Source organism: Salmo salar, chromosome 15 (assembly GCF_965601325.2).
Source record: "Salmo salar chromosome 15, fSalSal1, whole genome shotgun sequence".
Classification (NCBI taxonomy): domain Eukaryota; kingdom Metazoa; phylum Chordata; class Actinopteri; order Salmoniformes; family Salmonidae; genus Salmo; species Salmo salar.
In genome coordinates, this window is record NC_138305.1 from 40,489,458 (window position 1) to 40,507,485 (window position 18,028).

The 18,028-nt window shown below is 42.2% G+C and overlaps 3 protein-coding genes across 3 annotated transcripts; all 3 read right to left on the bottom strand.

Moving 5' to 3' along the window:
- Nucleotides 1–279: 279 nt before the first annotated feature.
- Nucleotides 280–1,314, bottom strand: LOC106571511 (trace amine-associated receptor 13c-like). The gene has a single exon (XM_014144683.1). The coding sequence runs from the start codon at nt 1,312–1,314 to the stop codon at nt 280–282; it is 1,035 nt and encodes a 344-aa protein (XP_014000158.1).
- Nucleotides 1,315–5,980: 4,666 nt separating this feature from the next.
- On the bottom strand, nt 5,981–6,882 carry LOC106596837 (trace amine-associated receptor 13c-like). The gene is made up of 3 exons (XM_045696071.2): nt 6,744–6,882; nt 6,193–6,410; nt 5,981–6,157 (listed from the first exon to the last, which is right to left on the bottom strand). The coding sequence occupies exons 1-3, from the start codon at nt 6,880–6,882 to the stop codon at nt 5,981–5,983; spliced, it is 534 nt and encodes a 177-aa protein (XP_045552027.1).
- Nucleotides 6,883–7,564: 682 nt separating this feature from the next.
- LOC106596855 (trace amine-associated receptor 1-like) lies at nt 7,565–8,533 on the bottom strand. The gene has a single exon (XM_014188107.3). The coding sequence runs from the start codon at nt 8,480–8,482 to the stop codon at nt 7,565–7,567; it is 918 nt and encodes a 305-aa protein (XP_014043582.3). The 5' UTR covers nt 8,483–8,533.
- Between the last annotated feature and the right edge of the window lie 9,495 nt (nt 8,534–18,028).

Genomic DNA, 18,028 nt, shown 5'->3' on the forward strand with positions numbered 1-18,028 from the left:
AAATGTATTCTAAGGTAGGCCTATGCTACATTCAAAATACAATAAAATGTAAATAAAAGACATAGAAAGTATTTATCAGTTAAACACAGTTACACGAAAAAGACCTGGCAAGTATTGACAACAGTAGAATGTGCAGAAGAGGTTTTGTCAAATGCTTCTCTTCATTTGCCTCCTTGAACACATTATCCAATGTGGCCACGTCATTGTATAGGTTTTAAAAGTTAAGTGCATACTGTTCACACACAGCTATGCATTATATTAATGTAGCTTTACAATAGATCATGTAGTAGCAAATACATTTATATAGGAAGAATTTCTATTAAATATTTTCAATGTGACAATGAGATTAAGACATTTTCGAAACCAAGGATAAAACAGTCCATAGATGATTGGATTTGCAGTAGAATTAAAGTAACCCAGCCAGATAAACACTTCAAAGAGAATAGGTGGTGTGCTAAAGTTTGTGTATGGATCAACTATGGAATTAACAAAGAAAGGCAGCCAGCAAAAGATGAAAACACCCACCACAATGCCTAAAGTTTTAGCTGCTTTTCGCTCTGACCGTTGAGACACCACACCTTTATCTCGCTCATTGGAATTCTTTTGGCTGTCTTCAATCTTCCTTAGATGTTCTTTTGCCACCAAAAATATTTTGGTATACAAACCCACCATTACAGAGCATGGAAAGAAAAAGGCTATCAATGTGTCTAGGGCGCCCCACAGAGCATTAAAGACAAGATTACAGCTTCCCAGGCAGTATATGGATGCAATGAATTCATCCAGTCCTCTTACATTTGCTTTTGAATATAATAGGCAATAGGAGTACAATGCAGCAACGGCCCAACTGGCAAGAACCATGAGCCATGCAATTGGTATAGTAATCTTGGTGGAATAGCGAAGTGGATTGCACACAGCCTCATATCGATCTATGGCTATGAATACCAGGTGGAAAATTGAAACAGATGTGAGGAACATATCAAAACTAGAATGCAGCAAACAAAAAGCATCTCCAAAGTACCAGCAGCCCTCCACAGCCCTCATTGTACTAAAAGGCATCACAGTCACTCCAAGCAGCAGGTCTGCAACTGCCAAAGACATTATAAGCATGTTAGTTGGCGTGTGGAGCTGTTTTATGTGAGCAATGGAGATAATGACCACACCGTTCCCTAGAATTGTGACCAGCATACCTGAAACAAACAAAAAGTATAAAGCAATTTGAACCCCTCCACTGAAAATGTCTCTGGTGCAGGAGGCATTTGATTCTGGGTAACAGAACATCTTTGGATCCAGATGTTGATGAGATGAGATATCCATTGCCAAAAACAAAAAGACATTCAAGTTAGAGCTGATCACTTGCTACTGTAGTCACAGGTGCAGGTGTGTGAGTGGTGCCGAATCCAGCACAGTCTTCTTAGAAGAATGACAGAGTTTATATACTGTATTGGACATATTTTGGGCACACCCCTTTCCCAGCTACCAGCCAGTTACAATGGGTTACATGATTTACATCTGTGTATATTATACACTGCTCAAAAAAAGAAAGGGAACACTTAAACAACACATCCTAGATCTGAATGAAAGAAATAATCTTATTAAATACTTTTTTCTTTACATAGCTGAATGTGCTGACAACAAAATCACACAAAAATAATCAATGGAAATCCAATTTATCAACCCATGGAGGTCTGGATTTGGAGTTACACTCAAAATTAAAGTGGAAAACCACACTACAGGCTGATCCAACTTTGATGTAATGTCCTTAAAACAAGTCAAAATGAGGCTCAGTAGTGTGTGTGGCCTCCACGTGCCTGTATGACCTCCCTACAACACCTGGGCATGCTCCTGATGAGGTGGCGGATGTCTCCTGAGGGATCTCCTCCCAGACCCGGACTAAAGCATCCGCCAACTCCTGGACAGTCTGTGGTGCAACGTGGCGTTGGTGGATGGAGCGAGACATGATGTTCCAGATGTGCTCAATTGGATTCAGGTCTGGGGAACGGGCGGGCCAGTCCATAGCATCAATGCCTTCCTCTTGCAGGAACTGCTGACACACTCCAGCCACATGAGGTCTAGCATTGTCTTGCATTAGGAGAAACCCAGGGCCAACCGCACCAGCATATGGTCTCATAAGGGGTCTGAGGATCTCATCTCGGTATCTAATGGCAGTCAGGCTACCTCTGGCGAGCACATGGAGGGCTGTGCGGCCCCCCAAAGAAATGCCACCCCACACCATGACTGACCCACCGCCAAACCGGTCATGCTGGAGGATGTTGCAGGCAGCAGAACGTTCTCCACGGCGTCTCCAGACTCTGTCACATCTGTCACGTGCTCAGTGTGAACCTGCTTTCATCTGTGAAGAGCACAGGGCGCCAGTGGCGAATTTGCCAATCTTGGTGTTCTCTGGCAAATGCCAAACGTCCTGCACGGTGTTGGGCTGTAAGCACAACCCCCACCTGTGGACGTCGGGCCCTCATACCACCCTCATGGAGTCTGTTTCTGACCGTTTGAGCAGACACATGCACATTTGTGGCCTGCTGGAGGTCATTTTGCAGGGCTCTGGCAATGCTCCTCCTGCTCCTCCTTGCACAAAGGCGGAGGTAGCGGTCCTGCTGCTGGGTTGTTGCCCTCCTACGGCCTCCTACACGTCTCCTGATGTACTGGCCTGTCTCCTGGTAGCGCCTCCATGCTCTGGACACTACGCTGACAGACACAGCAAACCTTCTTGCCACAGCTCGCATTGATGTGCCATCCTGGATGAGCTGCACTACCTGAGCCACATGTGTGGGTTGTAGACTCCGTCTCATGCTACCACTAGAGTGAAAGCCCCGCCAGCATTCAAAAGTGACCAAAACATCAGCCAGGAAGCATAGGAACTGAGAAGTGGTCTGTGGTCACCACCTGCTGAACCACTCCTTTATTGGTGGTGTCTTGCTTATTGCCTATAATTTCCACCTGTTGTCTATTCCATTTGCACAACAGCATGTGAAATGTATTGTCAATCAATGTTGCTTCCTAAGTGGACAGTTTGATTTCACAGAAGTGTGATTGACTTGGAGTTACATTGTGTTGTTTAAGTGTTCCCTTTATTTTTTTGAGCAAAGCATGTGTATGTTCAAGTAATGTACACCAACAGTATGATAGTGTACTAAGATAATGATGTCATGAGCTCCAAGTTCATTTGGGCCACACAACAGACTTACTGTTCCAGCAATAGGCACTAGGAGGAGACAAAGAACACTATTCAACAAGGTGACAGGCACAAGTATCATAAGCATTGAAACATTTATTTCATGCAAGCAGCTTTATATGAAACAGGTTAAAAGCAGCTTCTGTTACATTTTCACTCAAGCTTTATAACTTTTAGTTGCATAACTGTCACATGTTACATCCCATCATAATTCATATATTTATTTGAACACACATCATACAATGTCAACTGAAACTTTACTCAGAATACAATCTAAATCTACAAGAACCTCTGTGAAAGATGTGACCACCGATGATGATTCTCAAAGCCCTCCTGAACCAAGGCCCTTCTCCCCCAATTGTTCAGCTCTAGGAAGAGTCTTGGTGGTTCCAAACTTCCTCCCTTTAAGAATGATGGAGGCCACTGTGTTCTTGGGGACCTTCAATGCTGCAGTAATGGTTTGGTACCCTTCCCCAGGTCTGTGCCTCGACACAATCCTATCTCAGAGCTCTACGGACAACTCTTTCGACCTCATGGCTTGGTTTTTGCTCTGACATCCACTGTCAACTGTGGGACCTTATATAGACAGGTGTGTGCCTTTCCAGATCATGTCCAATCAATTGAATTTACCACAGGTGGACTCCAATCAAGTTGTAGAAACATCGAACGGATGATCAATGGAAACAGGATGCACATGAGCTCAATTTTGAGTCTCATAGCAAAGGGTCTGAATACTTATGTAAATAAGCTATTTCTGTTTTTCATTTTGTATAAATTAGTAAACATTTCTGAAACTTGTTTTCGCTTTGTCGTTATGGAGTATTGTGTGTAGATGATGAGGATTTAAAAAAAATAATTGTTGAATAAGACTGTAATGTAACAACATTTGGAAAAAGTGTGGGGGGGTCTGAATACTTTCTGAATATACTATGTATTTATGTATGTATCTATGTACTAGATATGGGAGTGGAGAGGCTACAGGAACTCATTAGTGAATATTGCTGGATTTGCTGTTGATAGGTCTACTGCAGTCTCCCCCATGTTCAAGTAAAATGTTATAAAATGCTTTTGAATCCAATAACCCTGTGGCTGATGGTTTAAAAAAAGGACTAACAGCAAGGACAATATTTGTCACACTTATTTGTCTGTACCGGTTTTGGACATATTTATTTTAACAATTGTAATATTGTTAGGACCATGCCCTAGGACCATGCCTCAGGACTACCTGGCTTGATGACTCCTTGCTGTCCCCAGTTCACCTGGCCGTGCTGCTGCTCCAGTTCCAACTGTTCTTCCTGCGGCTATGGAACCCTGACCTGTTCACCGGACGTGCTACCTGTCCCAGACCTGCTGTCCCAGACCTGCTGGAACCCTGACCTGTTCACCGGACGTGCTACCTGTCCCAGACCTGCTGTTTTCAACTCTCTAGAGACAGCAGGAGCGGTAGAGATACTCTCAAAGATCGGCTATGAAAAAGCCAACTGACACTTACTCTTATGTTACTGACTTGTTGCACCCTTGACAACTACTATGATTATTATTATTTGACCATGCTGGTCATTTATGAACATTTGAACATCTTGGCCATGTGCTGTTATAATCTCCACCCGGCACAGCCAGAAGAGGACTGGCCACCCCTCATTGCCTGGTTCCTCTCTAGGTTTCCTCCTAGGTTTTGGCCTTTCTAGGGAGTTTTTCCTAGCCACCGTGCTTCTACAACTGCATTGCTTGCTATTTGGGGTTTTAGGCTGGGTTTCTGTACAGCACTTTGAGATATCAGCTGATGTAAGAAGCGCTATATAAATACATTTGATTTGATTTGATTTAATATTGAACAACAGGTTTGAAATATATTTTCAGAAATCATCATTCTAAACCCCTTCCTGAACCAAGTGTAAAATAATGCATACACGATGGGATTCATAGTTCAATTCAAATATCCAATCCATATATATGTTACAGACTAAACTGGTGGGGTAAAGTAACTATTAAAGGGATCAATGCAGTAGGAGACTGTTGGAGATAAAAGGGTGTCCAGAATTATAGAAATACCCCCATAATGATAGCAAGTGTTTTGGTGGCCTTTCTCTGTGATTTGCCTACAAAGTTCTGATTGGTTGTACCATGAATTGAGGGTGCCTTTCTCTGTGCTTTAAGGAAAATCTTAAGGTAGACGCTAATCATCCCTACTCCTGGGATGTAGAATGAGATCACTGAAGACACAGTACTCAATACTTGTGAAACAAAAGAACCACACAGGCAACATATTTATAGGAAAACATCCAATTCCCCAAATATTGCACTCTACTTCCTGATCTGCATTTCATGCTTTTCAGTCACATGATCCACTCTATGCTCTGCTTTACAGCAAGATCAAATTTCAAACGGGCTCGAACCGGGTACCTACTGTTTAGTTCAACATCAGCCATTAGACCAAAAAACAGTTTAGCTCAACACCAGCCATTAGATCAATGATGATTGAGTTACAATAAAATCTAATGATACATTTTATGTTCTTTATGAAAATGTATTCTAAGGTAGGCCTATGCTACATTCAAAATACAATAAAATGTAAATAAAAGACATAGAAAGGATTTATCAGTTAAACACAGTTACACGAAAAAGACCTGGCAAGTATTGACAACAGTAGAATGTGCAGAAGAGGTTTTGTCAAATGCTTCTCTTCATTTGCCTCCTTGAACACATTATCCACGTCATTGTTTAGGTTTTAAAAGTTAAGTGCATACTGTTCACACACAGTTTTGCATTATATTAATGTAGCTTTACAATAGATCATGTAGTAGCAAATACATTTATATAGGAAGAATTTCTATTGAATATTTTCAATGTGACAATGAGATTAAGACATTTTCGAAACCAAGGATAAAACAGTGCATAGATGATTGGATTTGCAGTAGAATTAAAGTAACCCAGCCAGATAAACACTTCAAAGAGAGAATAGGTGGTGTGCTAAAGTTTGTGTATGGATCAACTATGGAATTAACAAAGAAAGGCAGCCAGCAAAAGATGAAAACACCCACCACAATGCCTAAAGTTTTAGCTGCTTTTCGCTCTGACCGTTGAGACACCACACCTTTATCTCGCTCATTGGAATTCTTTTGGCTGTCGTCAATCTTCCTTAGATGTTCTTTTGCCACCAAAAGTATTTTGGTATACAAACCCACCATTACAGAGCATGGAAAGAAAAAGGCTATCAATGTGTCTAGGGTGCCCCACAGAGCATTAAAGACAATATTACAGCTTCCCAGGCAGTATATGGATGCAATGAATTCATCCAGTCCTCTTACATTTGCTTTTGAATATAATAGGCAATAGGAGTACAATGCAGCAACGGCCCAACTGGCAAGAACCATGAGCCATGCAATTGGTATAGTAATCTTGGTGGAATAGCGAAGTGGATTGCACACAGCCTCATATCGATCTATGGCTATGAATACCAGGTGGAAAATTGAAACAGATGTGAGGAACATATCAGAATGCAGCAAACAAAAAGCATCTCCAAAGTAACAGCAGCCCTCCACAGGCCTCATTGTACTAAAATGCATCACAGTCACTCCAAGCAGCAGGTCTGCAACTGCCAAAGACATTATAAGCATGTTAGTTGGCGTGTGGAGCTGTTTTATGTGAGCAATGGAGATAATGACCACACTGTTCCCTAGAATTGTGACCAGCATACCTGAAACAAACAAAAAGTATAAAGCAATTTGAACCCCTCCACTGAAAATGTCTCTGGTGCAGGAGGCATTTGATTCTGGGTAACAGAACATCTTTGGATCCAGATGTTGATGAGATGAGATATTCATATCCCAACAACAAAAAGACATTCAAGTTAGAGCTGATCACTTGCTACTGTAGTCACAGGTGCAGGTGTGTGAGTGGTGCTGAATCCAGCACAGTCTTCTTAGAAGAGTGACAGAGTTTATATACTGTATTGGACATATTTTGGGCACACCCTTTTCCCAGCTTCCAGCCAGTTATAATAGGTTACATGATTTACATCTGTTTATATTATATGTGTATGTTCAAGTAATGTACACCAGCAGTATGCTAGTGTACTAAGATAATGATATCATGAGCTCCAAGTTCATTTGGGCCACACAACAGACTTACTGTTCCAGCAATAGGCACGAGGAGGAGACAAAGAACACTATTCAACAAGGTGACAGGCACAAGTATCACAAGCATTGAAACACATTTATTTCAGGCAAACAGTTTTATATGAAACAGGTTAAAAGCAGCTTCTGTTACATTTTCACTCAAGCTTTATAACTTTGAGTTGCATAACTGTCACATGTTACATCCCATCATAATTCATATATTTATTTGAACACACATCATACAATGTCAACTGAAACTTTACTCAGAATACAATCTAAATCTACAAGAACCTCTGTGAAAGATGTGACCACTAATGATGATTCTCAAAGCCCTCCTGAACCAAGTGTAAAAGAAAGCATAGACAATAGGGTTAAAAGCAGAGTTCAAATATCCAAACCAAACCAAAGTATCCCCCAACAGCGGGGGGATGGAGTACTGTATGAAAGGGTCAATGATGAGGCACAAGGAAAAGGGACTCCAGCAGATTAGAAACACTCCCACTACTATTGCAAGAATATTTGCCCCTCGTCTCTCTCTACGTCCAGAGTCTGCCTCTTTAAACTGACGAGATAAATCTTTAATGGACCTGGCCTGAGCCCTGGCAACCCAATATATCTTGGAATATATACAAATCAAGATCATGCCTGGGATGTAAAAACAGAAGGAGGATACTACTACAGCCGCCACTGGACTAAAGAACACCTGACAGCCTCCAATACACTTGACATGTGTTTCATAGAAATCCTCCCTGCCTTTCAGATTGATCTCAGGGAAGATCATTCCATAAGCAAAAATGGCAGGGACCAGCCAACTGCTGGTGATCATGATCAATACAGTGTTATTGGTGATGATCAGTCTGTACGACAGTGGCCTGCAGACAGCAAAGTAACGGTCAATGGAGATGAAGGATAGATGGAAGATGGAGGATGTGCTCAGCATAATATCAGTGCTGGTGTGGAGCTTACACAGAAACCCTCCTAGGTACCAACAGCCCTGGACAGAGCGCACAGCACTGCATGGCATTACAAACACTCCCAGAAGGAGGTCACACACAGCCAGGGAAACGAGCAGTTGGTTTACAGAGGTTTGGAGCTGCTTGAAGTGTGCAATGGAGGTGATGACCAGAAGGTTCCCAATAACAGTCACCAGTATGGCTAACACCATCGATGTGAACATCGGAACCTGAACGCTCAGGGGTCGAGCAATCCTCACACACGATCCACTCAAAGACTCGTAGCAGAAAAGAGTCTGTGATTTCACAGTACTGTTGAGGTTCGAAGTATTTGAGAAGTCCATTCCACCTGGTGTTTTAGGCCTAGAGACAAGGAAGAATTAGATCACAGCTTTGAATGTGTAATTATGGCCACCTGAGGGAAATTTGGCTCTTGTAATACATTCCCATATAAATAATAAGCAATGCTGACTTCATGAAATAGTTACACATTTAATAAACACAGTTTTTATCAAACTTTTATACTTTATATTTATAGTATGTAAATGTAATGGTGGAACTTGAACAGCTACTTCCATACGTGACTAGTATCATCAACATTTTCACACACCATAAGTTAATGAAGGAAAATCATGAAAGCATCAAATAGCCATATGTGGCTCTTGTTTGAAAGGTCACAAAGAAAGGAAATAGTGTTGGAATGTCATCTTTCTTATTCTTGTTCCTTTGAAAATACAAAAAAGTAGTATGAATAAAACCTCAAACCTATACTCACCTTAATATCTACAAATATTGTGCATGTATTTCATTAGTTCTCAGCAATCAATACATCAATCCGTATTTGTCCATGGGAAGCACTAAGAACGAAAGGTGGTTGATTTTGAGCTCTGGTCAGGATCGTTTCACCAGAGGGAAACTACCTCTGTAGTCATGTTTACTTGTTGAACAATTGGTTATGAAATGATGGCGTGTATATGAAAAGTTTAATCTCACCTAATCATAGTCAGCAAACCATGCACAACCTCCTTCAGTCTCAGGCTCTAAGAGCACCTAGACTTTCCTCTGAGCATTATATAAACAGACGGATGCTGTTAAAGGGACGCCCCAAAAATGATCACAACAATATTTTGGAACTGTTTAGTATTCTGTCTGCTCCACAGCCAATGAAATCATGGTTTTATTCTGTGGAGACTCCTACTGTATGTTGTTAACTGTGTCTGATGAGTCCACGTGATTCAGTTGGCAACAGATATTCAACAATTATGGGCCAAGTTGTAATGAACAATTAGCATTGTAACAATGCAGGATTGTGCGTCATAATCTGCCAAGATGGCAATCAAGCATAAGCAAAGATAACACATCTAAATCTTCAACAATGAATGAGTGTACTTTATACTGCATGACCATGACCAAATGACAATTGAGCAACAGAGGTAGTATGTGACCTCTATGACCTGTGTCATGGCAACCACTTTATGCCACGGCTTTCAGATGAGTCTTCTATCAAAATAATGATTCTGGTAAGTAGGAGGACAAATGTACGTACCAGAGGGCCCTGTTAGCACCTTTAATCTGACTTCACCTTTAATGATGATGCCATTCCCACAGGTGTCTCGCCACTCAGAAGGTGTTGATAAACAATTGTGGTGATGTCATGTTTGTCAGTTTATACTCATTTTGATTAGGTTCTGATCATTCAACAAAGAGGCAATGTCGAATTTGAAAAAACAACAAAGCTGACCCCCTGCCACTAGGGCTGTAGAAATGTAACCCCTCTTCAATTTAATTGAAATTAAATTGAGCAGAATCCCTAACCCTAGCTTCTTGTCTAGCCTAACCCTAACCCTAACCCTAGTTAGCATTGTGCATTAAGGTGATATTCATACCATTACAGATTTATGGACTTTGTGATACCATATAGATGATGTAATGCATTATAGATGACGCCAAGGGAAATACTGTACGATGACTATTTACTGTTTTTAGTGTCTCAAAACTATATTTGAGTGTTGTTTTTTTGTATTGTAAACTATTGTATCATTGTGGAGTGACACTAAAAGGATCAATGCAGCCATTTTTATCTCAATATCAAATCATTTCTGGGTAACAATTATGTACCTTACTGTGATTGATTTAAATTACAATGGTCAAAAAGAACTTCTTACCGAAGAGCATTTTCTCAATCACGATTTTTGCTAGGACTGTCTGGGAGTGGTCTGAGTGGGGAGGGGAAAACTGAAGGCTAGCTGTTATTGGCAGAGAGGTTTGGAACTCTCGTATTGGTTAACTAATAACTAATTATTACCTGTGAACTAATTTGGTGATGTCACCAGGCAGGCCAAAACTCAATCCCACCAAAACAGAGCTAAAAATGGCTGCATTGGGCCATTAAGAAATGTTTCTAACTCTACCATTCTGGGGAAGTAGATATAGGGCCTCATTGCCAAAATCCCGAAGTATCCCTTTAAAGATGGGAAAACAAACAGGAATATCAAACATCTGAGGTACGAAAAATTGTTCAAACGTGCTACACACCCTGCTTGCATCTCAGATACAACAGAATGTAGATACATGAACCAAAAAGGATAAAATGTATTAATAAATAGAGAAATATATAAATAAATACATAAATACAATATATGACTCATTTGTGAAGTAAAAAGCATAATCATTGCATTCTAGCCTACATTATGGGCCATTTTCACAGACCCAGATTAATCTGTATATTGTATGCATACTGTTGGTCAGTTGTTATGAGACAGAGGAAAATTAAGCAATATATAATGTGAAGTATAAAGTACGATCTGCAAAAATAGTCAAAATATCACAGAAAACACATTACCAACACAAATAATCTTTAAATAATCTTTAAATAATTTAAATAATATCTTGTAAATTAAAACATGTTTCCACCATAGATAACATAATTGATGCTGCTTGAGTTGCACAACAAAATGTATGTATGTACATACAGTACCAGTCAAACGTTTGGACACACCTACTCATTCAAGGATTTTTCTTTATTTTGACTATTTTCTACATTGTAGAATAATAGTGAAGACATTAGAACTATGAAATAACACATATGGAATCATGTAGTAATGAAAGAAGTGTTAAACAAATGAAAATATATTTTATATTTGAGATTCTTCAAAGTAGCCACCATTTGCCTTGATGACAGCTTTGCACACTCTTGGCATTCTCTCAACCAGCTTCATGAGGTAGTCAGCTGGAATGCATTTCAATTAACAGGTGTGCCTTGTTAAAAGTTAATCTGTGGAATTTGTTTCCTTCTTAATGCGATTGAGTCAATCAGTTGTGTTGTGACATGGTAGGGGTGGTATACGGATGACAGCCCTATTTGGTAAAAGACCAAGTAGATATTATGGCAAGAACAGCTCAAATAAGCAAAGAGAAATGACAGTCCATCATTACTTTATGACATGAAGGTCAGTCAATCCGGAACATTTCAAGAACTTTGACATTTTCTTCAAGTGCAGTCGTAAAAACCATCAAGCGCTATGATGAAATTGGCTCTCATGAGGACCGCCACAGGAAAGGAAGACCAAGAGTTACCTCTGCTGCAGAGGATAAGTTCATTAAAGTTAGCAGCCTCAGAAATTGCAGTCCAAATAAATGCTTCACAGAGTTCAAGTAACAGACACATCTCAACATCATCTGTTCAGAGGAGACTACATGAATCAGGCCTTCATGGTCGAATTGCTGAAACGAAACCACCACTAAAGGAGACTTTCTTGAAAAGGAGACTTTCTTGGACCAAGAAACATGAGCAATGGACATTAGACCGGTGGAAATCTGTCCTTTGGTCTGATGAGTCCAAATTTGCGATTTTTGTTTCCGACCGCTGTGTCTTTGTGAGACACAGAGTAGGTGAATGGATGATTTCCGCATGTGTGGTTCCCACCGTGAAGCATGGAGAAGGAGGTGTGATGGTGTGTGGGTGCTTTGCTGGTGACATTGTCAGTGATTTATTTAGAATTCAAGGCACACGTAACCAGCATGGCTACCACAGCATTCTGCAGTGATACACCATCAAATCAAATCAAATGTATTTATATAGCCCTTCTTACATCAGCTGATATCTCAAAGTGCTGTACAGAAACCCAGCCTAAAACCCCAAACAGCAAGCAATGCAGGTGTAGAAGCACGGTGGCTAGGAAAAACTCCCTAGAAAGGCCAAAATCTAGGAAGAAACCTAGAGAGGAACCAGGCTATGAGGGGTGGCCAGTCCTCTTCTGGCTGTGCCGGGTGGAGATTATAACAGAACATTGCCAAGATGTTCAAATGTTCATAGATGACCAGCATGGTCAAATAATAGTAATCACAGTGGTTGTCGAGGGTGCAACAGGTCAGCACGGCCAGGTGGACTGGGGACAGCAAGGAGTCATCATGCCAGGTAGTTCTGAGGCATGGTCCTAGGGCTCAGGTCCTCCGAAAGAAAGAAAGAATTAGAGAGAGCATACTTAAATTCACACAGGACATCGGATAAGACAGGAGAAATACTCCAGATATAACACACTAACCCTAGCTCCCCGACACATAAACTACTGCAGCATAAATACTGGAGGCTGAGACAGGAGGGGTCAGGAGACACTGTGGCCATATCCGATGATACCCCCGGACAGGGCCAAACAGGCAGGATATAACCCCACCCACTTTGCCAAAGCACAGCCCCCACACCACTAGAGGGATATCGTCAATCACCAACTTGAGACAAGGCCAAGTATAGCCCACAAAGATCTCCGCCACGGCACAACCCAAGGGGGGGAGCCAACCCAGACAGGAAGACCACGTCAGTGACTCAACCCACTCAAGTGACGCACCTCTCCTAGGGACGGCATGGAAGAGCACTAGTAAGCCAGTGACTCAGCCCCTGTAATAGGGTTAGAGGCAGAGAATCCCAGTGGAGAGATGGGAACCGGCCAGGCAGAGACAGCAAGGGCGGTTCGTTGCTCCAGTGCCTTTCCGTTCACCTTCACACTCCTGGGCCAGACTACACTCAATCATAGGACCTACTGAAGAGATGAGTCTTCAATAAAGACTTAAAGGTTGAGACCGAGTCTGTGTCCCTCACATGGGTAGGCAGACCATTCCATAAAAAAATGGAGCTCTATAGGAGAAAGCCATGCGTCCAGCTGTTTGCTTAGAAATTCTAGGGACAATTAGGAGGCCTGCGTCTTGTGACCGTAGCGTGCGTGTAGGTATGTACGGCAGGACCAAATCGGAAAGATAGGTAGGAGCAAGCCCATGTAATGCTTTGTAGGTTAGCAGTAAAACCTTGAAATCAGCCCTCCCCTTAACAGGAAGCCTGTGTAGGGAGGCTAGCACTGGAGTAATATTATCAATTTTTTTGGTTCTATTCAGGATTCTAGCAGCTGTATTTTGCACTAACTGAAGTTAATTTAGTGCTTTATCCAGGTAGCTGGAAAGTAGAGCATTGCAGTAGTCTAACCTAGAAGTGACAAAAGCATGGATACATTTTTCTGCATCATTTTTCGACAGAAAATGTCTGATTTTTGCAATATTACGCAGATGGAAAAAAGCTGTCCTTGAAACAGTCTTGATATGTTCGTCAAAAGAGAGATCAGGGTCCAGAGTAACGCCGAGGTCCATCACAGTCTTATTTGAGACAACTGTACAACCATCGAGATTAATTGTCAGATTCAACAGAAGATCTCTTTGTTTCTTGGGACCTAGAACAAGCATCTCTGTTTTGTCCGAGTTTAAAAGTAGAACGTTTGCAGCCATCCACTTCCTTATGTCTGAAACACAGGCTTCCAGTGAGGGCAATTTTGGGGCTTCACCATGTTTCATCGAAATGTCCAGCTGTGTGTCATCCGCATAGCAGTGAAAGTTAACATTATGTTTCCGAATGACATCCCCAAGAGGTAAAATATATAGTGAAAACAATAGAGGTCCTAAAACGGAAACTTGAGGAACACCAACATTTACAGTTGATTTGTCAGAGGACAAACCATTCACAGAGACAAACTGATATCTTTCCGACAGATAAGATCTAAACTAGGCCAGAACTTGTCCGTGTAGACCAATTTGGGTTTCCAATCTCTCCAAAAGAATGTGGTGATTGATGGTATCAAAAGCAGCACTAAGGTCTAGGAGCACGAGGACAGATGTAGAGCCTCGGTCTGACGCCATTAAAAGGTAATTTACCACCTTCACAAGTGCAGTCTCAGTGCTATGATGGGGTCTAAAACCAGACTGAAGCATTTCGTATACATTGTTTGTCTTCAGGATGGCAGTGAGTTGCTGCGCAACAGCTTTGCAAAAAGTATTGAGAGGAATGGGAGATTCGATATAGGCCGATAGTTTTTTATATTTTCTGGGTCAAGGTTTGGCTTTTTCAAGAGAGGCTTTATTACTGCCACTTTTAGTGAGTTTGGTACACATCGGGTGGATAGAGAGCCGTTTATTATGTTCAACATAGGAGGGCCAAGCACAGGAAGCAGCTCTTTCAGTAGTTTAGTTGGAATAGGGTCCAGTATGCAGCTTGAAGGTTTAGAGGCCATGATTATTTTCATCATGTGTCAAGAGATATATACTGCTCAAAAAAATAAAGGGAACACTTAAACAACACATCCTAGATCTGAATGAAAGAAATAATCTTATTAAATACTTTTTTCTTTACATAGTTGAATGTGCTGACAACAAAATCACACAAAAATAATCAGTGGAAATCCAATTTATCAACCCATGGAGGTCTGGATTTGGAGTCACACTCAAAATTAAAGTGGAAAACCACACTACAGGCTGATCAAACTTTGATGTAATGTGCTTAAAACAAGTCAAAATGAGGCTCCGTAGTGTGTGTGGCCTCCACGTGCCTGTATGACCTCCCTACAACGCCTGGGCATGCTCCTGATGAGGTGGCGGATGGTCTCCTGAGGGATCTCCTCCCAGACCTGGACTAAAGCATCCGCCAACTCCTGGACAGTCTGTGGTGCAACGTGGCGTTGGTGGATGGAGCGAGACATGATGTCCCAGATGTGCTCAATTGGACTCAGGTCTGGGGAACGGGCGGGCCAGTCCATAGCATCAATGCCTTCCTCTTGCAGGAACTGCTGACACACTCCAGCCACATGAGGTCTAGCATTGTCTTGCATTAGGAGGAACCCAGGGCCAACCGCACCAGCATATGGTCTCACAAGGGGTCTGAGGATCTCATCTCGGTACCTAATGGCAGTCAGGCTACCTCTGGCTAGCACATGGAGGGCCCCCCAAAGAAATGCCACCCCACACCATGACTGACCCACTGCCAAACGGGTCATGCTGGAGGATGCTGCAGGCAGCAGAACGTTCTCCACGGCGTCTCCAAACTCTGTCACGTCTGTCACGTGCTCAGTGTGAACCTGCTTTCATCTGTGAAGAGCACAGGGCGCCAGTGGCGAATTTGCCAATCTTGGTGTTCTCTGGCAAATGCCAAACGTCCTGCACGGTGTTGGGCTGTAAGCACAACCCCCACCTGTGGACGTCGGGCCCTCATACCACCCTCATGGAGTCTGTTTCTGACCGTTTGAGCAGACACATGCACATTTGTGGCCTGCTGGAGGTCATTTTGCAGGGCTCTGGCAGTGCTTCTCCTGCTCCTCCTTGCACAAAGGCGGAGGTAGCGGTCCTGCTGCTGGGTTGTTGCCCTCCTACGGCCTCCTCCACGTCTCCTGATGTACTGGCCTGTCTCCTGGTAGCGCCTCCATGCTCTGGACACTACGCTGACAGGCACAGCAAACCTTCTTGCCATAGCTCGCATTGATGTGCCTTCCTGGATGAGCTGCACTACCTGAGCCACTTGTGTGGGTTGTAGACTCCGTCTCATGTTACCACTAGAGTGAAAGCACCGCCAGCATTCAAAAGTGACCAAAACATCAGCCAGGAAGCATAGGAACTGAGAAGTGGTCTGTTGTCCCCACCTGCAGAACCACTCCTTTATTGGGGGTGTCTTGCTAATTGCCTATAATTTCCACCTGTTGTCTATTCCATTTGCACAACAGCATGTGAAATGTATTGTCAATCAGTGTTGCTTCCTAAGTGGACAGTTAGATTTCACAGAAGTGTGATTGACTTGGAGTTACAATGTGTTGTTTAAGTGTTCCCTTTATTTTTTTGAGCAGTGTAGTACTAAAATACTTGAGTGTCTCCCTTGATCCTAGGTCCTGGCAGAGTTGTGCAGACTCAGGACAACTGAGCTTTGGAGGATTACTCAAATTTAAAGAGGAGTCCGTAATTTGCTTTCTAATGATCATGATCTTTTCCTCAAAGAAGTTCATGAATTTATTACTGCTGAAGTGAAAGCCATCCTCTCTTGTTGAATGCTGCTTTTTAGTTAGCTTTGCAACAGTATCAAAAATAAATGTTGGATTCTTCTTATTTTCCTCAATTAAGTTGGAAAAATAGGATGATCGAGCAGCAGTGAGGGCTCTTCGATACTGCACGGTACTGTCTTTCTAAGCTAGTCGGAAGACTTCCAGTTTGGTGTGGCGCCATTTCCGTTCCAATTTTCTGGAAGCTTGCTTCAGAGCTCGGGTATTTTCTGTATACCTGGGAGCTAGTTTCTTATGACAAATGTTTTTAGTTTTTGGTGGTGCGACTGCATCTAGGGTATTGCGCAAGGTTAAATTGAGTTCCTCAGTTAGGTGGTTAACTGATTTTTGTCCTCTGATGTCTTTGGGTAGGCAGAGGGAGTCTGGAAGGGCATCAAGGAATCTTTGGGGGGTCTGTGAATTTATAGCACAACTTTTGATGATCCTTGGTTGGGGTCTGAGCAGATTATTTGTTGTGATTGCAAACGTAATAAAATGGTGGTCCGATAGTCCAGGATTATGAGGAAAAACATAAAGATCCACAACATTTATTCCATGGGACAAAACTAGGTCCAGAGTATGACTGTGGCAGTGAGTAGGTCCGGAGACATGTTGGACAAAACCCACTGAGTCGATGATGGCTCCGAAAGCCTTTTGGAGTGGGTCTGTGGACTTTTCCATGTGAATATTAAAGTCACCAAAAATGTGAATATTATTTGCCATGACTACAAGGTCCGATAGGAATTCAGGGAACTCAATGAGGAACGCTGTACATGGCCCAGGAGGCCTGTAAACAGAAGCTATACAATATATTTCATGACTAGAACCTTTTTTTTATACATTTAAATATTTTGTCATAAATGTTAGCAACACCTCCACCTTTGCGGGATGAGTGAGGGATATGGTCACTAGTGTAACTAGGAGGAGAGGCATCATTTATTGCCGTAAATGAATCAGGCTTAAGTCATGTTTCAGTCATGCAAATCACATCAAGGTTATGATCAGTGATTAGTTCATTGACTATGACTGCCTTGGAAGTGAGGGATCTAACATTAAGTAGTTCTGTTTTTAGATGTGAGGTATTATCACAATATCTTTCAAAAATGGCAGGAATGGAGGAGGCCTTTATTCCAGTGAGATTGCTAAGGCGAACACCGCCATGTTTAGTTTTGCCCCAATCTAGATCGATGCACAGACACGGTCTCAATGGGGAAAACTGAGCTGACTACATTGACTGTTCTGGGGGCAGACTCCACTAAGCTGGCAAGCTTGCGGCCAAGTGTCCCTGGCAGAGGCAACCAGGTTTTTGGCTAAAATGTCGTGGTACTTAATAAAGTTCATGATTCCATTGACCTTAACAAGGGCCTTAGGACCAGCAGAAGCAAAATATCCCAATAACATCAAAGATTCACAAGTGTGGCTCCCGAGTGGCGC

Excerpts from the sequence above, each read along its gene's own strand:
- LOC106571511 (XM_014144683.1), bottom strand. The coding sequence starts at position 1,314 with ATGGATATCTCATCTCATCAACATCTGGATCCAAAGATGTTCTGTTAC.
- LOC106596837 (XM_045696071.2), bottom strand. The coding sequence starts at position 6,882 with ATGCTGGTCACAATTCTAGGGAACAGTGTGGTCATTATCTCCATTGCT. Across the intron at positions 6,411-6,743 it reads AGTGACTGTGATGCATTTTA|ACACATTGATAGCCTTTTTC; the intron begins GTACAATGAGGC and ends GGGGCACCCTAG. Across the intron at positions 6,158-6,192 it reads TTTGCTGGCTGCCTTTCTTT|CACACCACCTATTCTCTCTT; the intron begins GTTAATTCCATA and ends CACAAACTTTAG.
- LOC106596855 (XM_014188107.3), bottom strand. The coding sequence starts at position 8,482 with ATGTTCACATCGATGGTGTTAGCCATACTGGTGACTGTTATTGGGAAC.